Source organism: Phlebotomus argentipes, unplaced genomic scaffold (genome assembly GCF_947086385.1).
Source record: "Phlebotomus argentipes unplaced genomic scaffold, Phlebotomus argentipes genome assembly scaffold_4, whole genome shotgun sequence".
Classification (NCBI taxonomy): Eukaryota; Metazoa; Arthropoda; class Insecta; order Diptera; family Psychodidae; genus Phlebotomus; species Phlebotomus argentipes.
Window position 1 is genome coordinate 4,749,639 of NW_026776174.1, and position 24,920 is coordinate 4,774,558.

Genomic DNA, 24,920 nt, shown 5'->3' on the forward strand with positions numbered 1-24,920 from the left:
AACGTCAGACGTATCTCAGCCACGGAAAGAGGTGTATCGTGTTATTGTCCGCGACGAGAGTGCTCCTGAGGCAGAGGCCCTAATTGTGCGGACATTTGTGGCAGTGTGAGGTGTCCAGAGAGGGCTAGAAATCCTCCGTGGGTGATGATTGTACAGTGAAATGAGGGGCGAGAGGTAATAGTCGCAGTTATGCAGACACAGTGATGCCGTGAATGTGTTCAGTTGGTATTGTTTTCTCACCTGAGATTTTTCGTTCCTTTTGTGCATCTCTTCATTTCCTCGCCAAATTATCCGCGAACGCGCCGTGTCAGTGCTTTTCCACCATCGCCAGCAGCCCTACGAGTGCAGTGCTGAACTCCTAGGCGAAATCACATGAGCGCCAAGGAGGAAAATTGAGGTGAATCTCGTGTAGTTCTTTGTCCTCGGCGACACGTTGAAGGCGAATTCTGTACACAAACACACCTGCATCGCGCGTGTCCTGCCGAACGGCAAAACAGCTGAGGGATTGTGTGGCTCTGATCGCACCGCAATCCTCGACCATGTCCCTGGCGGGATTCACCAGTGAACGGACTTGCTAGGCACGCGGGAGAGTTGGTGAAGACTCCTCAGAGTGGTGATGTCATTGAGGAGCGATAATGCAGTGGATACTGATTGGGGTGATCTTCATCCTGGCATCTCATCGGTCGCGGGACTTAGAGGAATGCTGTGGCTCTCGGAACTCCTTCCTGGCGCTGGCCACTCCACTCCCACCTCAAGGTGAGACTTTTTCTTGATCAGCGCAACACAAACGCGATGGCAGGCAGAAAGAGTGGAGCAAAGATGCTTGTGCAGGGCCGTTATACTTGGCTGAATGGTCGCTGTGAGAGTGAAGAGTTGGAAGAAAGAAATCTACATTGAATGAAAGACTTGAATGAGTCGTGTTGATAAGAGAAATTATTCGTCTGGTCTAGAATGCGCTATATTAACTGGAAGAAATTAAATACTCTTCGAATAGTAAACTAGATTTTATATACAATCAATTACAATACATATCTTCCCACTTTAGACTCCAAACACAATCGCTGCAATCATAAAACGCATAAAACTTTAAGCACAAAATGCCGAAAATGGCAAAATCTGGAAAATCAATATCTGTGCGATTGAGGAGTAAGACAAAAAAACATCTTATTTCGTTTCTTAAGAGAAAAATAAGGTTTTTAGGCAACAAACATTCCCGAAAATCACTTGATTAGAGGTTTCCTCGCTTCGCGACACACTGTAGCCGAGATTGAAGTGTGGAGGAGACTCACAAAATCTTACATCATCGCCATCAATACGTAGCATTGTGGTGGGTTTTTTTCACATCGACATCGTGTCTCCACGCAAGACGAGACAATCTCAGCGCTTTTTGCGAAAAATTCCTCATTGACACACGAAATGATTTCCCAAAAGCAATGGGGAATTCATTTGAGCAATTTTGCCACTCAATTTGTGGGTGAATCGGAATGCGAGCAGGGCGATAGAATGGGTGAAATGTGATGTCGAGAGTGAGAGAGATGCGATGCAATGAGTGGTGGTATTCCACAGTTTTAGCACTAAATATTTGGTGTAGTTTATTTATTGTTTAACAATAAATATGATGGGAATAGCAGTGACAAAACCGCAATCAGTTTTCCGGATTGCATTCGAGCCTTGTGTGCTTTATTTTAGTCATTTTTCTGCATATAGATTTTAAAAATAGAATAGGTCACTCACCGGATGATTTTGAACAATTGTGGAGAAAAATACGATGTTGACGTGTGCAAAATTCAAAGTATAGCAAAGTTGTACTAGTCCACAGTCTTTAGTAGAGTTCCTGAAACAGAGACATTTTGGGAACCTTGAATTGAAGTCCATAAATAGTCAAATCTAATGAAATTAACATCTACTCGATAAATCGACACAAAGATCCTTCATGATCATTTAAATGTTCAGTGTGTAAGAGACTTTTTTCACCAAGCGAGAGAGAGAGAAGATCGTGATGTAAATCCAGGAAAAAGTATTCGCGCAAGATTATAGCCTTCATTTGAATGGATTGAGATGTGCCAGAAAGTTTTCTCAAAGGAACATTGTGCGGAGTGCCAAAGTTGAAGGTGGAAAGGGTAATTGCCAGACCAATCTCGCTCGATGTCAAACAAATTGACCAATTTCTTGAGGGACAGGGAAAATCTCTATTGAATATTCAAGTGAGATGGTGAGACTCTTCTTCATCACAATTCCATATCCTCTCATTACTCTTTCATTCATTTTCCCAATCTGTCTCTCGAGTGGCGTAAGAAATGTGAGAGAGAATGATAAAATGGGATTTTATTTATAATCAGCTCTAATTTAAATCTCCAACGATGAAAGCTCTTGGGAAATCCTCGTGTAATCTTTTGAACTCTTTCCATCCGCCAGAGTGTGAGAGCTTTCAGCCAGTATACATATCTCATTTCGTATGTATATATGCAGCCATACAATAGTGGCTTATATTGTGGGAAGAGACGACAGAATTTCTGACTGGAGAGTGAAGAAAATCCCGATTACTCATCTTTGCACTCAATACATGCAGGAATAATTTCTCAATGGGTCAGATGTCAGAGCACTTGATCTCTTTCTGAGCAAGTTATCTCCCTGGTGTGCTCTATCTCCCATTGGAGAGACGCTTGTGTCTCAATTCCCAAAGATAATCAGTGATAATCAATATAGAGAGGCGTAGTTGAGAGCACTTCTTGTCTGAGAGGAGTTGGTTTCATGTTACATCGAACGATTACTCTACAAATTTAATTATATTGAATAAATTGCTCTTCTCGTCATGTCCTTTGTCGTGACCTCTTTGTTTCCCTTATTGGAAGTTGTATGAAATATTCAATGGGAATGGTTTTGAGGATCAAGAGGTGTCATTGTCAGGAATGTAAGTGGCAATCTATTGAGCTTTTAGTCATTTCTGCGTAGTTTCAATAAATGCACAAAGATAGCTACACACAAAAGTTGTGTTTTTTATCAATTTCACAATACATCCTCAAAGTGCTTCGAGTCTCTGAAGTTGAAAGCTTCTGCTTTAAAGAAGAAAAGTTGTGCATTATTAAAAACGAATAATATAGATTCTGAACTTGCTTCTGTAACTTGAAATTCCGTCTTAAATTCTGCCTCTTTCGCTGCTTTCCCTTTAATCGCAGAAGAGCTCCAAGTGTATTTTGTGTAATCTTTAAAGAAGGTGTTATTGCTACATTTCAGCCCTCAAGTACTGTTCAGCCAATTTGTTGGCACGAAATCCATCTTATTATGCCATTGTGCGCGGAGAGGCAGCATGTGAGGGATGCGAAGATATTTGGGATTAATAGTCGCGACTGCGAGGTCTCCGTCAAATACGAACCTCAGCAGTGAAGTACAAACAATCTGCCATCGACTTCTCGGCTAATGAAGTAAATGTTGGGAGGGCTTTTACACACAAACACTCCGCGCGCAGTGTGAAGATTGTTAAGGGTGCCAGAGCTCAGAAAGTAATTTCCGGCGTCTAAGAGTGGGAAATATATATTCTGGCAAACAACTTTCCCTCCATCGCCCAGAGTATCTCATGTGCGAGATGGAGGACACGATGGGAGTGAGAGAGTGGCGTGGCAGATGATGATGGAAGGATGAAATTTGCATGTGTGCGTGATTTTGTTGATTTATTGATCGAATTCCATGGAACCGCGCGGGGATGGGGGTTGTGTGTGAGGCTGGAGAGGCGTGTGCACATTATATAGATGTAGCGGCACTTTTTCGTGAAATCATCATCCACCAGACCACTCCGTATGGTATGCCGTCGTCCACCCACTCATCTCTCAACGTCACGATGATTTTCATTGCGCGGCGGAGTGACGGGCGGGGCGTTTGCCGGAGCGCCCGTCGAATTTACTTCTGGGATGTGGAGGGTATTTAGAGGAAACCGAGGGCGGAAGGATGGGGTAGACACTAAGCCAAGTTGTACCCTGGGCACCGGATATTTGTATTGTTCCGCTCATGTTTTTCGTCTTTATCCTTGTGTGAAATAATTCAAAATCTCACATGCACGTGGTCTCTTTGCAGGACTTTCAATCTCTGTCTGCCCATATCCATGAGCGAAGCGTTAGGGATTTATAAGCAAAAGTTTCCCTACGCGTTTCACAATACGCTCCCGAACATCGCATTATTTTAATATTTTGCCATATTATGAATATAACTTTCTTACATTCCAAGGGAAGCGCGCGGAGCGTTCTTCTGCGTGCTTTTATGTAAACAATTTGTTCTACCTGTCGTGTTTAGATCAAATATACTGTATATGCAATATTTTCTCCGCACCAAAAATTATGCCTCAGCGGCGAAGAGCACAGAAAGAGAAAATCATTTAAGTAATAATGAAAAGCACAAAAACACTTCCTGAAGATTAATTTCTTGAGAAAAAGAACGCGTACAATATTTTATCTTCTCCTGTGATTTATATCTCAAACATTCTTCTTTATTATCTACATTTGAGGCTCTAAGGAGAGAATTCTTCAATGTAAATGGTTTGGTAAAAAAACCACAACACACCTGTTCTTTGTGGAGACTTTTTGAACTTTTCCCAAATAGCCATCAATATTGCAAAGTTTCTGTACGCGTTCAAGAATTATGCTTACCATCAATTCATCTTGTGGAAAAAGTCATGCCTTTTTGTGGAAAATTACAAGACTTTCCACAATGGATAATACTTGGGTGAACTCTCTTTTAAATAATAATGTCAATAATTTTCAAGTACAAAAGGTGATTTTGCACAATACTTTATCACGCTGACTGTACCAATTTCGCCATGAGACGTAAACCCAGTTCGCAAGTGTGGGACGTGCGAGAGAACAATTGTGCACAGAAATTAATAAAATAATTCATGAAGGCAGCGTCTGAAGTTATAACGGTTAAATTTACTTTTAGAGATGTTGTCCACCTCCTCAGTAATTTCTTCCGCTCCACCTATATTTTTTTCACGCAACATTTCTGCGGTCGTTCAATGAATTTCGCCATGGATGATTTGTCTTTAAAAGCCGAGGACCTTCATTATGCGCGACTGAGTGTAAATATATCATTGACCTTAGTTAAATCTTTTACATTGATTTTTCTTCTGAGATCTCTCACGAATATTTGCTGAGTGCTATTGTGTGTCTGCAAAGAGAGGCGGAAAAAATCAGGAAATTTTATTCACACATGACTCATTACGCCGTGAAGCTTTGTTGTGCTATGTCAACAGTGATAAAGGCTTTAGATTCAATGAATAAATGAATTACGTTATTTTTCCGCCAAATGGAGAAAAAAAAGATCAATTGTATAAGGATCATTTAAAATGTTTTTAATGTTGAATTATGTTTCTCTAGCTGTTATTATGATTTTTTTTAGGGAATTCTTGTTGCTTGAACTCACGAAGGTCATTGATGGTGTATTGTTAGCTGTAGAATTTATGCACAATATGATTCAGGATATAGCGGAGATTATGAATTTTCCAGGAAAATGTTAATGGCCAAATATTTTATGGTTTTTGAATGACTTTTTCTGTAGACACATTAGGGAAAGTGTCAGGGCGAGAAGTTGAACAAAAAGCTCTATATGCATATTCATGATTTTATATTCTATTTATACCTTTTGGTTTATATACAATATTGAAGGTATATGATTCTAATAAAATACGTGAAATAGAGAGAGAAATAACAAACAACACTTTATTCCTTGAACCATTCCCATTGCCAATATGTATGTCGCCGTACATTGGCTCTGCTTCGATGAATAATACATTTGGAATTTTTCGCGCAATTTCATTTTTGTTTTTCTCTTTTTTTCACGCTCCGTGTTGTGCTTTTACTCCTGAGTTGACGGTGTCATATGGAGGTGGTGTTTTTACATATAGTCGATCGCAAAGTATATTCCATTATAAACTCCTTTCGTACAAAAGAATTTTATTATTTCAGTAGGTACACACACACACAAGCGGCACCACCTTTTCCTGTATGCTATTCTTGGCAATTTCATCTTCGCAGGATATGAATTGGAGGGTACACACATTCGCTATGTATGGTGTGTTTAATATGAAATGTGTCTTGTGTGCCCTTTCCATACCCGTTCATACATCAGTCCGTGGAATTTAAATATACATCACATGGTGAACTTCTTCGTCATCCGAGGGAAGAAAATGAAATTAAAGTCAGAATTTAAATTGCTTGATTGAAATACTGAATGGTTGGGTGACGCGTAAATAAAACCGGGCGAGGGTAGATGAAGAAAAAAAGGCTAAGCTTAAATATTAAAATATATAACTTCGAGTGGGTTTTCTGTATATGGACTGAGCACTCTTGAGATTTTGTGGATTCACGTTACCCAGTGAATTAAATGTGGAGAGGAGATGAAAAGGTGAAGAAACCAGTTAACTCATCTCGCTGTGAAGAGTGGCATGATGTTTTTCTGTGAGAAGAATGATCATGACATTTTCATAAATTTGCCAAATGATGAAATTAACTGGCATCACAAGAGAAATTTCTAACTTTCCATGTTTTTCTTCTAGTGCAATTCATTTGATTACGATGAATTTTCGGTGACTGGACTTTTAACATTGAATAGGGGCGAGAGTGTTTGCCATAGAGTTCATGATCGATAGAAATTTTCAAAGAGTTGCTCAAGATGTGAAAATAAAGTGAGTTTGAGTGTTCAAAACTGGACTGTTTATCCTCTGAATGACGACAGTATCTGAATTTCCGTCCCATAAAATTAAAATATTGTTCAAGTAATCGATTTAATGTCCATTCTGAATCGCTCCCAAGAGATTGAATCGTTTTTGAGTTAAGAAAGAGTTGCAAAGTAACCCAATAGAGCTGAGTGAAGAAATTCGCACAGTGAAGAGAGAGAATCTGTGAATAGGTTCTCCATCATTTTTAGAATCAATTGAGTAAATATTCTATAAAAGCAATAAGGTGGAATTCTTAAGAAATTGGATACGAACAAAGAACTGTAAAGAAACTCTATGGTCAATGACACTTGGAGGACACTTAATTTTTTTGTCTCCTTTTCTGGATCAATTTCAGTCGTTCTTTTTATCTTCACAAACAGTGGAGATGTTTTCTTTTTATATTCAGAGTGAAAGAGGGGGAGAGAGAGAGAGAGGGGATGTCTATATAAAACACCGAAATGACGTGTGAACATTTTACAGTGATACATTTTGCAAAATAGCAAAGGCGGGAGGTGCAGCGTGGTGGGGGAAATCAATAAAGTCAGTTGAGGAAATTCAGGTGTGAGACGAATAAAAGGTCGAAGTATCGCAAATATTATATCCTCGAGGGATTGGACGTGGGAATTTGTCAAGGAAATAGTTCAACATCAATTTTTTCCGTCGCCCCAATAGCCCCAGACTCTGATGGCATTGGCTGAGGCAACAATAGTGTCAGTGGATGATATTTGTGGGAATTTGATGGCATATGAAAAGGTGTCACTTTCTTTGTGGCTAACGATCATATCAATGCCGGTAAAAGGTGTTAATCATGTGTGACTCAGTGCATATTTTCTCAATGTAGAGACAACACGTATAATTTACTGTTGAGCCACTTTTTTTCGCAGCCACCAAACACTAATTTCGGATCATTGCTCGCAGTCCATCACATTTTCACGCCGTTCTTTGTTGTCTCGCATCTTGTGTTATTTCCATTTCGCAGCAAATTTGCGGTCCAATAGTGAGCATATTTTTCACTCTGCATTCAATGTGAAATTCAGAAATTAATGAAATGTTCTATGGCAATGCTGAAAAGGAGAGAGAATCTCCGTTATAAATGCCATTGTTTATGGCCTTGTGATTCTTATAAGTTTTCATCATTATTTATGAAATTATCGTTCCGCCAATTACGTGATATAATGAAATTGAGCATGTGGTGATACTTCAAGAAAACAACTTGAGAGACGAAAGTCCATCCCACATTGGTATGGATTTGAGAGTTTGATGATGTGTAATTGGCCTTTCGGAAGGTGGAATTTCTTTTTTTTCAAGATCTCTTGCAAATATTGAGGAAATGGGTTACTCTTTCGTGAGATTTTCTGTGAAGGCGAAATATTTTTCGCATGCTTCTTTTAATAAGTTGAACATCGCGGAGAAATATATGAAATTATTTCTAATTTTGAGGTACAATTCTCTTGGCAAAGATTATTGTCTTCTTTTATATTGATGAAGAGTTTCCGAGAGTCGTGACAAGAAAGTCAAAATTGCGCAAATATTATAGAGATGTTCTGGTAATTCAATGGGTTTTGGTTTCTGCGCTTTCTCATATTTTGAACAAGGTACATAATGTTCTTTTTGATTTCATGAAGAATTACTATCTTCCCTGAGAGACACGGAAATGATGATAAGTTTTAAAGTGTGTTTTTGAGTCATCCTTTTGTGAGAAAAAGTTCATTCGCTTTAGTCGAGAAAGAGTCTTGAAAAACAGAGACAAATGAATTGGGGTTGCAATTATCGCAATGATGTGACTACCTCATATAGCAGGATATGACTATTGCAGAGTCACTCAATTAACTGATGAACTGAAAATCGGTGCAACAAAGGTTGAAAGAATGAGCGATATAACAATAGAAGTGTGGTGATAAAGAAATAGAAAACGTATGGATGGAGAAATGAAGTAGAGAATGGAAGTCTATAAAGATACCGATAAAATTGCAAGTAACGCTTCTCTGTTTATTGTGGTTTGTAATAAATTAAATTATAAGAGAACTGTTAGACTGATTATGTTACATTTATGCGAACATTAATAATTCACAAAGTGAAAATTTGGCCACGAAGAAAGTTCTTTGAGGAGAGTTTTGCCTCTCCGCTCTAAATGGGCTCTTTTTGAGTTTATAATTAAAATTTAATCTATTATCTGATACGGAACACCGCCAAAATGAGCCAGTCTTCACTTGATGTAATTAATTTTGGTTGAAGTACAAATTCACTGGCGGAGGTGGTACGGGAATTATGTAACTCCTTAAAAAGTTAGTTTAATATGTACATCTCCCGTCGCAACATGCATTCACTTTTGTACTCTTAATTGGCCGCTAAGAGATCTTCATCTGCATTTGCAGAGCAGTCACACATTGTGTGGCGCCATGAGCAAATTTGCACATCATATTGAAATAGGTTATGTGTGTAATTAAATTCTTGTAATGGGTATCAAGTTAAATTAGCTGAGATATTTGCCATCCAAAATTTGTCATGCACTCTCGTTTGGTGCTCAAATTTACATTCACTTCATCGCCTTTTTTCCGCTCCGCCTCGCGGTCCACGTTCCTCTTCGATTTGATACAGAATATTGTAGTTCAGTGTGTCAAGAGTGTCCGATTCGTGGGCCGTGAACGCAATGCTGGTCAAATGATTGCCTGTTTTTGCAATACCATGTCACACTATAGCTGAGGGTCACCGATGGCAGATGAGTTGCCGCTGGATTCTATGCACTCTAGCGAACAAATGGTGTTACAGAAATGCAATTTGAATTCAATGCATACGTGGAGCAAACTTTGACCTTTGCCCTGGACATTTTCAGTTCGTGGTGGATTGGAGAATGCACAAGGATTATTAGACTCTTTTCACGGTATGTTTAGAAGAGGTGGGTTGGTAAATTGTGTCAGAGAAGACTTTGAGAAAGGTGTACGGTTAATTTGAAGTGAAATTTGAATGGCTGTATTAATAAAACCAATTAAAAAATGGAGAAATTTAGGTGCAATTAATTCAATTATATTTTATTGGGTTCAATTGTGTTTTTTTTACCATTTGAATGGCCAAAGACTCTTAGGAGAGATTGCTATTACACCTGATTATTCAAATCCATGCCAAATGGCAGAACAGAAATGGCATGTGAATTGGCCAAAAAACAAAAACTAGAAGTGATATTGAATTATGCAACTAGTAGCACAATGTTTTCTCCTCTCTCGTGCTCCCCACAAGAAGTGTGAGTGTATGTAAAAACAAAATTACATGTAATGCTGGGTGAATATGGAAGAGTGTTGGTTGCATCAATGTTGCGTGTGATACAATCGCTGGATTAATGCTTGGATGGGAGGCAATGTGAATTGTCTTGGAGGTGGGAGCTACGACGCGATGGCTGATGGGGAGAATGGAGTGCAATTTGGTATTCACGGCTACTTGGCTTGATATGGCATTAGCGGCGACCGCAGTGAGAGAGTGTTGGGCAAATATGAGGTGAGGGTGTAGAGAGTCGGTTACCTGGGCAGAGGAGCAGAGAAATCGCACATCACTCTGGGTAATGCGAAAACCTGTTGGTGCCGTCAACCTTTGACTACATGCTAACGAATGCAAAAGTGTATGATGGGTGGCTGGGGTGACCCGAAGAGACATGGTGTGCGAGCGCAGAAAAGGGGTATTATTCACTTACCGGGAGAGTGCATTTAGAATGAATTTTGATGCGCTACTAACCGAATCTTATAAAAATGCATTAGATACACTCTCAAGGCTTCCACGCTCCCTGGGAGTTTTCATGCAATGAGTATTCCCTTTATGTGTGTTCTGTTTACGCTTTTTAGCTTAAGCTCATTTGTGCATCTTTTTTTATCCATTCGTCTAAAATGTAAATGTATTCCTCAAAATCCATTTGGATTTAAAATTTCTGACGCTGTGCATTCGACAAGTGTGTGTGTGTGTGCGCGCAGACGGAGGAAAGTTGAGGGAAATGCAAAAGTGAGATAACAAGAAGAGAGCTAGTGAGGGAAAATCTACCACATTCCTCTGGCTAATTAGTTTGCTCAATGACCATGTGGTGATCCGTGAACTTTCTTGTGGGTGATAATCTATACCCTGTGTGTGTGTGTGTGTGTATCTTTTGGCTTCTCTTGTCCTTTTGTCATCATTCACTAAAGCCACAGAGAGCAGCTTTGTGAGGCATTTGGACTTCCGCTTTCTCTGCTCTGGTCATTAATGAATGTAAATATTTTTCCTTGAGATTTTTATTGTGACTGAGCGCAATTGCGAGAACGGGAAAGAGAAAGAGAAAAACTAATTGAGACGAAGTTTTTCAGCATCGATTTACATAATTCTTTGTATTCGATAAATCCTCTACAGTGAAAAGCTCTCAAAGCACTTTGTCAGCAATGTGAATATTGACTGCCTTCTCTTTCACTCTGGTTTCCAAAAGTTCTCTTTCAACAACACCATTTCTCTTGGCGTTTTTTCCTCCATTCTCGACTTTTTCTAGGGCTTCCTATTGAATGAAAAAGTCGGTCTGCACATTACATAGGAGAGTAAGTATGAGGCGGTGTGAGAAATGTAGCATTTTATAAAACCAATAACCAATAGTCTGAATTTCAAACTGTATTATTTGCGATGGAATGTATATTTGATCCGGACCAGAGTTGGCTTTTCGCGTGGTGCGAAAGGGAGATAGCGAAGTGTGAGGGTGGGGTGTTGTCATTTGAATATTAAATTTCAATTTGAACTATAGCACTGTGCCAATGCCGTGGAAAAAGTGGAGGAGATTTATGCATTCGAGAGCTTTTTCAATTTTTCATCGCTCTCCTGTTGAAAAGCCGGGAAGGAAAACACAGTCAGTGTTATACCCGAAAATACATATATATGTATTATGTAAGTGGATATTATATTATGGAAACAATAACTGGAGAATCACTTTTCCTTAACGCTGAGAGAGTGAGGGAGAAAGAATCACTTGAGATTTCTTTTAGCGGGTAATAAGATACAATTTATAATGCTGAAGGCAGATGAGATTTATGAAATTAGGCTCATTTTGCGTATTTTATCAGGATTTCCTCATTTTCAGGGCGGAAAACAAATAATCATCTAATGTAGCGTTTATAGTCAATTGGAAAAATTCAATTTTCTCCATCTTCAATATCCAATTGAATTGAACACTTGAAGTTTCATCAGTATTCTTTCGTTCATTACACACTATTTTACTCTCGTTTAGAAAGTCAGTCATATTCTTTCAGAAAATTATCTGGAAATATTTAGATAATATTTGACTGAGGGAGGTATAAATGATTGCTAATCATCGAATACATGTTCTGAGCTTGAAATAGTGGATGAAATTGGCAATATTTCGAACAGCGTGACATCGTGATGAATCAATAGTCCTTTCCATATCCTTGCATGGAGAAATGTTTGAGACATTGCGACATGTCAGATGATATTGGAATAGTTGACAGTTTTATATTGAGTTGAAATGTGTTTTGGTCTGGATCAGAAAATTATCTTTCACCATTCTGTGATGTTGAATGGTAATATTGCCCTAGAGACTTATTCACTCAGACTGGATTGGCTTCTCGATATCTCACTGTCTTTATGGCAGCACCATTTGCGCCATGCTTCGCATTTATTTAGTGAAATATACCAATATCCGAAATTTCATGGAACTTCTCCTGGCGAATATGCAAATGTGTACATTTCAAATTCCTGAAAATGAACAACTGAGGGAGAAATTATGCTTTATGTAAAAATTTGAAAGAGAAGTTTTGCAAATTAATTAAAATATTGTACAAATGTTTTCGAACATGAATATTATTATGTTTGCAAAATTGAGAGCGAACTTGCAATTGAGTTAGCAATTTCCCAAAATTAGAATATCAATTACTCTATTATTCTATCATTTGGATTTTTATGATGCGCTTGAAGAAGTTCTTTTCACACCCGCATAATAGCGCGCAAGAGTACCTCAATATAAGTAATTAATTCTATTTAGCATCTACTATATTTTCTACTTTGTATTGTTCGCTGCAGGTTCGGCCGTGAGTATAAATCCGTACATCCGCCACTGGGAGGCCGCCAAATACGACAGATCCGAACTCGAAGTCGCTCATCGTCACCACGAGTTCCATCGTCGCAGACGTCGACATGTGGGCTACGATCCGTCAAAGCCCGACTATGGTCCTGCTCATGCCATCAGATTGCGTTTCTCGGCTCATGATAGGTAGGTGGAGTGCACGGAATGGGAGACTTTTCCCCCATCTCGTCGCGCGAATGTCATTGAATTCTAATATTGTTGTTGAGTCGGTGGAGACTGCCTCAAGTATGGGTTAGATTACTTTATGGTCTCGTAGAAGGAGATTTCTTGTAATATTGTTCCGCACGAGTCGATATTTGGCAGAAAATTGCGTTTTCTGGCAATAAATCATTTGACCATTAAGTATCAGAATCGCTGATGAATGGAAATGAATATGAAGAGAGAGAGAGAGAGTGAGAGAGAGCAGGATGTTGGTGACAAAAGAAAAGTGTGACAAGAATAGGAGGTGTTATATCATATGAAGGAGAACACAAGTTTCACATTAGGAGAAGCTTTCAGGCTTTCACAGAGGACTCACCATGCGACAAACTGAACGACACACGAGATGGCAACTTTTATCTCGTCTCGCGATAAAATGCAAAGTCTAAACGACGCGATGTAGAATATATTACGTGTACGCTACAGAGTGTGGGAGTTGAAGAGTTGGAGGACTCCGGCGTGACACATTTTTGCACTGTCAAGTACTTTCTGGCGGTCTTCGCGCTACCCTGGCAGATGCGAAACTACCCGTTTTAATGACTAGCCTCTCACGTTTTCGCTATATATATTTGGATTCTTCCACATGAGTAACTTTAAGATTGTTAGGTGAGTGTGAAAATTAGCTGGGGAAAATTGGTACACAGCTAAAAATCATACTGTGAATGCCCTCGAGCAACCCTTACAAAAGGCTTCCGCTGGTGTGGCAATGTAATTCAAAAAATGATATGAATTTTTGAAGGGCGCCACAATTGAAATGCGAGGAATTTAGTGAAACTTTTCACACTCTATGCTTTTTTCTCGTTTTGAGAATGTAATGGAAACTTTTCCAATTTGCCCTCCACAGTCCAGCGGGACAGAGTTTGCATTTTCTCAATTTTCCACTAAATATTTTCCGTGCACGTTTGCGCTCGGCATTCTAAAATCACACCTCATAACCACTGAGAGTGTGTGTGAGAAAGTGAGGTCAGTGAGGGATAATCAGTGGTCATTCTCTGGGGTGGTGTTCGCGTGTCATGTGTGACGCAAGCTCCAGGGTAATTCAGACGGAGGGGAGTTGGGGCTGTTGTGACGGGGTGTCGATTCGACCGGGTGAGGTATCACATCTCAAACGAGCTACAAAGTCCGGGCTTCACTCTGGCAGTCGACATTATAATGTCATGAATAACAATTAGCAATTTGTTATTCGCCATCGCAAGCTTTGTTGTCTGGCTACTTGATAATTATATAAAGTTCATCAGCATCGACAGAGTGTGCGGGTGTTGGTTGAGAAATGATGAGTATAATTTCTCTGCTATTTCTGTGCACTCCCGCCTTCATCACACCTCCCATTGTCTCCCAAATATTATTTTCCCATTTATACGCCTTGTCTTCTTCGATGGTGCGGTGAAAAAGTCTCACTGTCAGCTATTTTTCATTTGCTTTATCACCCTAAACCCTATGAATATTAATTTCGATGGGTGTGTTCCTCAGCGATGTCTGTTAGTTTTCATTAATGTGGCTGAAGATTGCTTTTCCTAATTACCGTCAATTTCTCAAGCAGAAACATTTATTTTATTCACTCTGTTCGCGCGGCGAAGAATGATTAAACTTGCAGAAGGACAATATCTGTCTGGTGGTCAGTATAATTTTGGGAATTCTTAAACAATTCGTGGAACTGAATAAATTTAAAAAATTATGCAACTCGGAAGTGACAAAGAGACAGCGTGTGCAACCGGCTTCTGTGGGAAAAATGCCAGAAAATATGTTTCAATGTTTACCACAAGCATATTTGCGATTTTTCATTTATACACGGTGAATTTTACGCTGTGTGTTTGCTTTGAGCTCTGTCATGAGGAGTATATTCAGGGAATTTACAGGGAGTTTTGTAGGAGCTCTAGATGAATTTATCTATATTTGCATGCACCACTAAAACGTAATCACTTGGGTAGTCTTACTTTAACAAGTTTGCCCAATGTAAAATAGTGCACATGAGGCACGGTGGTAAATTTATGTTGGAATTTTAACAGAGGTTGTTTAAATATTGTACAAAAGGTGAAATTTGTGCATGAGTGTAAATAAATAAGCAAATTGCACACACTTTTTCTCAAGATCATGAACATCTTTGTGGGTGGGGAGAGTTGCAAATGTTATTTTTCATAAGTTTTCCGTGAAATTAGATGAATGGGGTTGGGAATTGCAGCGAAGTGTTGTATGTATGCACGTGTACATTATCTTTGTGCGACTTAAGTAACAGATTGTACTCGTTCACTGTTGCCGTGTTGTCGGAATAATGTCATCCGTGTCCTTTCTCCTTTAGCACATTCATTTATTAATGCTCAGCGCTCACCATGAAAGCGACTTCCTGCTCGCTTTCAATTTATTGTGTACTATTTAGTTACACAAAATTATGAGCGCGTAGTTTTGGGCTTCTCCTTTGTTACATCGCGTAGATCCGGAAATGCTTTCAATGGAAATGACTCGTGATTTCTCATGTAATTGGGAAGACCGAGGATAAATGATCGAGGAATAATTAATCACGACTATTATCATATTTTTCTTAGTTTGGAGGAGATGAATAAAATAAATTTGTGCCAACAAACTTTTTTTTTGATTTTCTCACATCTCGTTCGCTTGGCAAGTCTCTTGAAATGTCTTATTTGAGGTTTGTTTATTGTATACATATATGTGTTCATTGAGGAAACGACGCGCGTGTCCATCGATGAAGGAAAGTTGACAAGATCACGAGCGCCAACCTTATTTGGGATTGAAATGAATTTTGGAAGTTTCGCATGTGGAAATCATTTTAACATACAATGCTTTTCACATTTGCCATGGCGTTCGATGTAGACGGTATGGTGATTTATTTTTTGGGAGTGAAATTTAATTTCGAGAAAATCAAGATAATGGTTTTCATTTTCAATTGTGATTGTGCAATAAATATGGGATTTACGAGATGCGTCCTTCAATACAGATGAGTTTTTACTCATGTTTCTATGTAACTCGAATGGGTAATTGGCTATAAAGTGAGTGCTTGTAAAATAATAACGCGGTGAAAGAGTTTTCCATGTTTAAAAATTTAACACGTTTGAATATCGTGTGAAAATGTATAGTCAAAGTAATTTTTTTTCAATTGTGTGTGTTTTCTCTCTCTCCCTATTTCCAGAGAATTCCGATTGCTGCTCCACGAAGATCCACAGTCGGTGTTTAGTCCAAATGTCGAAATTGAGAACACTCTAGGACCATTAGACTTTGACGTGTCTCGCATTTATAGTGGCACTCTGGAAGGTAAGTGAACTTACTCATATGAAAAAATTCAAAACTACGTGAGAGAGAGAGCGAAGAACATTGTCGAAAATTCGTATAAAACGAAAATTTAGAAGTTGAGTGTGTAGAAAAGAGCTTTTCATCGCAACTCTTGAGGATATTGCAAGGATATACTCAATTTCTGGAAATCATTTTAGTCAAGAATATAGTGCCAATGGATATTCGTAGTGAATTATCTAAATACTTTGAATAGTTTATAAACCAGCTTTCAATTTGACGAAATTTTTTCGTGTCCTGTCTGCTGAATATTATTTAATTAGTCATAATTGAAACTCTTTCATAAATAATTTGATGAGGTTTTTACAAACTCATTTCATTTGCTAAATGAATATTGGGAAATAGTTCAAAATGTATATGAAATTAAAATGATAGAATTATTCAAAAGCACGGACAATAGCAAATAATTATCTCAATAATTAAATTGAAGCAGTGCTTGCAATATTACATTTTATAAAATGCAGCTTCTCATCAAATAATATTATTATCCTGAGGTAACTTCTACTGCTTTTAATAATTAATTCAAATCCATTACTCGTTGTTAAGGTTCTTTGTGTACATGTTGCAAACTTAGTTCCATCAGGGCTAGACGTTATAAAATTTTATCCTTACAGCAGCATTAGTCCAGTACAGTTGAGTCGTAAAACTAGAGGTCGTAAATGCTCCTTGTATTCAAATGAAATATTTAGCGAATGTTCACATTATATGAATGGAATGCTGGAGGGTAGTAATTTTTCATTTAATATGAATTCTATAGAAGAATGCCTCTGGGCGTCAATTTATTGTGTCACATTGCATTTTGTGAAATGCTTGGCAGTTCAGGGGTTGTCGACTCGACATGAAAGTTTTCTAATATGAATTGAACTGTGGCTCAGGTGCATTTGAATTCTGAAAATATTGTCTTTTTGTTACTGTTGGGATGAGATATGAGAAAATGGTGACTATAGAAGGGCTGTCTTCTTCCTAGTTCATTTTTCATTCATATATGTGAGGAGAAAACATTTTAAATCGCTCGAAAATGATGAAGGGAAATATTTTGATGAGTTAATGGAATTACGCAGGCTTTAACAATATCCAGAGGGTGAATTTCCCCATACAGATAATTTACGACAATGTGCCGTAGGATCAGTGATAATCCAGCGGATGGGGAGATCCTTAATTAACTTTTTTGGGATGTCCTTCCGCCTTTTTGGAGTATGTACGGTGGAGTGTTAAATATGATGTGTCGACAGGTGTTTGTTGACTTCATTATGCAGAGTGGCTATGTACCTTGAGCGGAAGAGATTTCATATAAGCAGGGATGATTTATGAAGATCGTTGTATCTATTGAGTTAGTACTATGAGCATAACACGCTGTTTTGCAACCCCAACTCTAAGCATACGTGAACCCCCGCGTGTGCAGGATATTGGTGTAAAATTTAACGTTATCATATGATATCATATGGTTTTCAATTAGCCAATGAACATTACTGGCTTATTCCGCCATATATTTGCCCACCGCAAACATTCATTTATTCATTATACGGATACGGTAAATGGATATTGTGGTACTTTACATATGTAGTGCGGAAGAGTCAAAGATAAATTGCTTTTATCAGCTATTGCTATTCCCCTCTATAACATTATAGTCGTGTGCTACCTGTAGGGTGGAGCATGCGTTGCGGTCTGTACATATACATTTGATGTGGGGGGAAAAAGAGTTTGCTTACCCAGACGCGATACAATTAAAAAAAAAAATACGCGGTATACTACATATGTGCATGTGTGTATCAAGGACAATCGCTGAATTGGGTCACGATTCTCACATAGTCCTTTAATGTGATATTTTTCACATTATGGAGAATAATCTGTTTCGCTGAATTGGCATAAATTCACAGTATTTTGCCAAGGGAAGTGACATTGACATTTTTGGCACAGAAATTATCTTTCTGGTCATGGCGACAGTTTGACTATGTAGGACGAGAAACTGCGGAGAAAATGTGTTTTATTTTCCTGATTTATTCATTGACCTATATATTTCACTCACAAAACATTATGACGATGCTTTCCGATAGACCAACCCTAGCAATTGACAGTGAAATAGCCAGATTTTCAAAGAGCCAAATGTGTATGAAACGCGTTTTGGAGTTGTTGGAGGGGAAAAAGGGCGTTTCAAGAGGAAGGTCAATGTCAGCTTTAAGTTTCGGTATTTATTGGATCTTAAGCCCTGAACATGTGCTCTGAAATGGCCCACTTTTCCCAATGGCCACTGTGAATCTGAATCAGGAAAGGGATGGTGGTGATAGGGGGTCAGAAAGAAGTCATAAAAGCTATATTTGACCATTTTTCCATTCCACCAATTTCTCGGGCAATACTCCTGATATGGAGAAAAGTTATAATCTGAAGTTGATACGAAGCGAGGAATCGATAACGACCGTGCGACGACTGCTGTAGTCTCACACTTGGGCACAAGTGGTAGAGATAAGAAATCGCAAAAGGTATGTACATATATATATATATTTGAGTGTCTGAAGGAAGAAGGCTCGGCAAGAGAAAGATCCTGAGCAAAGGACAACGCCCCTTTCCTTCGAATTATGCCTAATCCAAACTTTATGAAATTCCCTAAGAATAAATCCACTTTGGGAAGTGTTGGGATTCAAGGGGAATCGAGGAGGGTGGTTTATTGTGAAGTGTGTGGTTAAAGTATTGGGTGGGTAAAAAGGTGAAAATTATGTTTGGTGACTCAAAGTTTTTCCTCTCTATTCTTCTCTCTATAGTGTTCGTTAACAGAGCCATACCTTTACAATTACGTTATACCTTCGGGTTGTACATATGACGATGTGTATGTATGGATAAAGTATGGTCAAGAAGTGGTGCGCTTGTAGAATGATAATTTTTGGAATGGTACAGCCCAAGTTATATCGCTTTTCCATTTGGAAGATGAAAAGCAGTGTAGTTGCCTCTGCATCATATGCGGATCACACTGTGCGTAATACATTTTCCTTTCTCCTCGCATCCAGTGGGTAAAAAATGAGGAATTCGCACAAATTCGACTTGTGTCGTCTCACTAAATTATTAACGGCAAAGACGAAAGACGGGTGTGCGAATGCTTCTACGCAGTTTTGTGCGTGAGAACGTCTCCGAAATATTACATTGTTTGTTGGTAATGCCAAAGCACAAAAGGGTAGAATACAAGAGCACGAGAACACTCACATATGGCAATGAATTATATAACACAATTATGAAAAGTAGGTGAAATAATGGAGGATGCATGACATGTATTTGATCCGCACACGAAATTCAGCCTGAACCCTGGCCATACTGCATAATTGAAAGCTCTACCAATTTACGATGCGCAGCTCAAAGTTGAGGATGCGATGTTCGAGAATTAAATTTCGCCATTGTGATTTGGAAACAGAAGCCTTTGCCAGTCAATCGATGAAATACTATATCCAATTATTTCATGGATAGATTGAAGCACTCCAAATTTTTCGGCAAAGCCTTCTCTAGTTTCATATATACTGACAGTTTTCGGGTGAAGAATTCCGTGTTGAAATGCAAAACGTTACCGCACTCACACTGATGAAATGAAAATGTATTTTGAGAAAATTGGAAAATTTCCTGCGATGACAAAATTGGGGCGAACACCCAGTGGGTGGGGAAGGAGAGAAACATGACGAGGGTCAAATAATAAAAAAGAAAAGCTCACGAAGCGTGGTTGAAGACATCTTCTCATTTAGATTGAAATATTAAAGTTTTGGCATCGACAGTATCGCCCTTATCCTCCATAATTATATTTATTGCTTGCAATATTTTTTCCAGATAAATTTCTCAATTTAGTCCAATTTCCTTCTTGTATACAATACTTTATGTGGAATGGCAAACTTTTATTTTAAGCGGAGTTCTCGTCTTTCTGCAAGAAATACCGAATTCTCTTTCCATTTCATAATTAAAAACTTTTTCGTGGTGTCAAGTTTTGTGGGGAACAGCAGTTGTTCCCTAAGCAACGATTGTGTGTGTGTAAGGGACTTTTCTTTGTCTGGTTCACCCCTTTATCTCTGCTTCTATAGCTTCTGTGTAATGCGAATTAAATTCCATTGATTATTCCGTATGTTTTCAGTGAAGTTGTTCGTGGAACTTTATGTGACTGTTTTGCTGACCACCCTTCAATTCATGGACTATTTATGAATGCAATTTTGATAAGAGATAGTTTTTGCAAGAAGTCTGTAATTGAAATTTCATATAAATCACATTAGAGATTTTGCAATTTCCGCAGAATATAAGTTTAAAAACAAATATCGTGAAGAGGACCCATGTGGTAAATATAAAGTTATGTCTTTGCCAAGAAGTTCCAAAAGTTTATTTAATTCAACAGAGCAAAGTCGGGCAGTTATAAGAGTATGTTTATTTTACGGATAGTGTTTGACTATTTGCTTTAGAATTTAACGATACCGACTTTGAAGTTGTATTTTGGACAGTTTAAAAGTAAAGTTTTATTCTATTAAATATTTTATGAATACAAAATTGAAAATGTCGATAGAATTTTGTTAGTAGAAAAGGTGAACAGATAGCTTTGCGAATTATCTTTCTCATGGCATTTCTCCAACAAACATACATATCTTTTGAAATTACCATTGAAAATCGTGGGAAAAGTATAATTGTTTTGTGTGAAGGTGGCATTCTGTTGCAGTTTCTCGAAAGAAAGAACAGTTTTGCAACACTCGTTGGTCTTTTTACCCAAGCACAGACTGGAGATTGAAAACAGAGCTCTCTACCTAGAACATCTAACAAATGGACAACGATCACCTCAAGGCGATGCATGATGGGAACTATTTAACTATTATGGGCCATTTTGTGAAACCATACAAGAGAGAACAAAAAAAAAGAACAGAGAGAGAGACAGAGAAAGAAGTTTTCCGTATAACATGTTGGGTATTTACATTGGAATCGAATGAGAAGTGACTCTTTTCCTCCCACGTAATTCTTCGTGAGTTTTCGCCATTATTTTTGGACGAATGCTGTGGGTTTTTGTACTCGTGGTAGCCAAATATTTATAGCTAATCGAATGTAATTGCTTTAGGAAAACTTTCCTCTGAGTTATGTGAATAATATCTTCGGGGGTGGATTGAGTAAATATTAGATTTTATCGAGGGTTAGTGTAGTTCACATTCAATGTTTCCTATTACCATAAAACCGTGTGTTTTGTACTTTCGGTAAATGTTATGCGATTGCAATGGTATTGAAATTGGGGTTGACGTTGAACTACAATGTGAATAGAATTGTATAAAAAATATTTACAAGTTTATATTACATCTCTTTCCGCGTGTGAACCAAAATTTTTTTCAATACCTGAGTAGACTTTTCGTTGGTATGATAAAGAAGAAATCCATCAATCTGTAGATCTCTTTTATCATTGTTGACTCGAGATGTGCCTACAGTGCATATAAATTCTTTATTCGAGCGTATATTATTTAGTATACACAAAACGGCGCTGTACATCTCCTTTATATACAACTTGACGTGACTCGGCTATTGTATTGCTATGAGTTCAATGATCAATGCTTCAAGTGTATACACGTCATTACATAGAGGTACTGAGTGCGGAATTGAGAAGGTTCTTTGGTAAATAAATCTACATGGCGTAATATGTGTGTTTGGGGAAGAGACATTATTATATATTGAGTGGAACATTGTTATTGATGGTGATCGACTTGAGAAGACTGGAATTTCATGTGACATCTGAGAAATTTCAATTGGATTTCACGGAAAAAAATTCCGTTTGTCATGCAAAAAAGAGAGATATGTTTCAAGTGCGTGTGAAATTGTTTTTTTTTTCTCCACCAAAAGTATGTATATCATCTTATTTATAATTCGCTTATTGACTATAATCTCGTTTTGATCCAATTTTGCAGATAGAATATTTAAATTCATGTGTAACACGTACATTTTATGTTACATATTTATCCTGAATTGATCTGTTGGTTGACAAAGCTATTGGAAACATAAATCAACATATTAATATGACAAAGTGAAACTCGACTTTTATATCATTTTTTCCTGTTTAAAAAGAGATATAAGAGGGTTAATATCTCTAGAGACCTCTATACTCAATGATATGATTAAATGTAATGATATCAGGATAAATGAATGCATACTTTTGGAAGCAATATCAATTAATTTGGCTTTTCCTCATCTGTGAGCTTAGAGTAAATATGAATTGATTTATGGAATAAAATTCCCAAGTCGGTAAATTTACAAATTTGACGTTGGTAAATTATAGCGAGAATGTAATTTGTATCAGATTCACACGATATGATTTTAAATAATACTCTTATAAATATAAATAGCATGCATGAGGGATGAAATTGTATGGTGAAGTCTTTTGGGAAAAATAAATATGAAATTTCCAAAATCAGGAACAGAGCAGAATTGGAATTGTTGGATGTTCACTTGAATTGAGTTTCTGGGTGAATTGAGTATGTAATGTGGGTGGAATTTGATATAAGGTAAAGAGTTTTGAAGATTGTGTTTCGAACGTCCCACAAACAAATAAACGTATATAAGTATACCTCAATTTGATGCTTTTCCAATATGTATAATTTTGGTTACAGCGTTGAAATCAATACAATTTAATATGAAACATCTGAAAGTATGGAATTTAATTTAATCAGGAATATTTTAGGATCAATAAATCAACCCGCTGAATATGCCGAAGATATTTTTGATGAAAAGAATTTTCTACGCTGTACTTAAGCTTCTAGCCTTGTTTAAGAGATGCAGCATTAAAGAGTATATTATTTCTCTGTCCCAGCTTTTGCATTTCAGGAGTTCTTGCAAGTCCTATTACCCAAGTCCGTTCTGGTGAAATTTTGCAAATATCCAGCTGGATACATTCGCAGCACAATGAGCATAAGAGGAGTCTAAAACAAAATGTTGGAACTAAGTAAATCATATTTTATGGAACACATACACTCTACTGCTCGTGGTACCTTATGAAAATAAATTGTAATTTGTTGGGGTATCAACTTGTATACGAAGAAATAATTTTCCATTTACCGTTTTCATATTTCATGCTTTGAGTTTTTCTCCACAACTCCCTTCCACATTCGTTTGCTTCTGTAATTCGGGTGAGAGCATTTAGATTTTTCCTGTTTTTTTTTTCAATATGTGTGGCCTTTTTGTCACTCGCAGTGAATTTGTAGTTTAAATTTCCAACAGGCACACCAAACAGGTGCGTTTCCGGTGGAATATCGGGTGAATAGTGTTTAAAAGTTTCCACTCCTGTTGTTACACCCTCCCATTTGTCCTGCTTTCTCCCATAAAATCTGCAATTTATTTTCATTCGTTCGATCACCATGGCGTGTGCAGAGAAGAACTACGGGGGGTAAAATAAACATTTTTTTCCTTCTCCTCTTTGCTCTATATTGTTAGAAAATATTTGCAAGCAATTGACCTGGCTTATTTATAGTGTTCCATTAGATATAAATTTTTCTACACGTTCCTGTACCACTTTAAAGTGTCGACAGGAGGTTGAAATAGGTGAAGGTGGAATTAATTGGAAAAGTACACAACCCTTTGAGCATTTTCATAGAAATTTTCCTGGAAATCGTGTGATGTTTGTCAGCACGATCAAAATTTATCTACTTTTAAAGTCTCTCTTCAAGTTTCTATAGTCTTTCTAGCAGGTTTAAAACAGCGAATCCCTTATAATATTGCAAACGCCTATCTGATTCATTTTTATCCCACTTTGCAAAAGTGGACGACGTAAAGTAAAGTTAGTGACACGAAAGTTAGTTGTGCATGTTACTAAACAATTTTTGAGCAAAAGTATGTTATTTATCTCATTACAAAGTTGCTACAGTGGTTAAAGAAGTCATCCTCGCAAACACATTTATCTTTCAGTGTGCTCTCCTCCGTATCTCTCCAGTCAGCAGAGCACACTTGGCTGACTTATACAACTCAAGCGTATCATATAAGGACTCTAGCTAGCTTCGCTTCGACGTCATACTGTTACTGCGCACCAGAAAATCAATGTATTTCCAGAAAGATTGTTATATGTACGCTTGAAAGAGTTAAATTAAAATTTCTGAGAATTTATTTCGTGATTCTGTGTATTAGGGATTATTGAAGTGGTATTTTAATTAAAATATGCAAATTTATTTGATGCTGAGTAAGAAAGAAACGATCAAAGGTGGTATTCGCGTTATCTAAAGACTAACATATTTGTATTTCGCAATAATTTACGGTATTCTTGGAATCAGGGAAGGAATTTAATTTAAATTATTACTTGTAAATAATCCTGTTTAAGGCAAACCATTGCTTAGGCATCAAGTATTCAGAATTTATTGTTTAAATATAGTAAATCTATTGAGAATAGCAGACTATGAGTTTCTTAATCGACTTCCTTCTCATATTGAAAACTGTAAAAACGACATAATTACAAGTACTTACCTATTGTATACATATATTAATAGTCAACTAATGGGTATTTTGCCAATAATTTCTTTCTTGCAAGCAATTCAGAACATCTGTGGAAATTTATTGACTCAAGTAAAGGTGCTTTAATTAATGACAAATGATTTATGGTATACACACAAGTGTTCTACATCGCTGGCAGACCGGCCCTAAACATATCACAATTTG

General features: G+C 37.6%; 1 protein-coding gene across 1 annotated transcript in view; it reads left to right on the forward strand.

The window, feature by feature from the left end:
* The first annotated feature begins 581 nt into the window (after positions 1–581).
* Positions 582–24,920, forward strand: part of LOC132257444 (uncharacterized) — a 60,493-nt gene continuing 36,154 nt past the window's right edge. Inside the window, exons 1-3 of the mRNA XM_059754336.1 lie at positions 582–756; positions 12,737–12,926; positions 16,141–16,262. Coding sequence (XP_059610319.1) covers positions 636–756; positions 12,737–12,926; positions 16,141–16,262 — 433 coding nt within the window. The 5' untranslated portion in view covers positions 582–635. The remainder of the gene's footprint in view (positions 757–12,736; positions 12,927–16,140; positions 16,263–24,920) is intronic.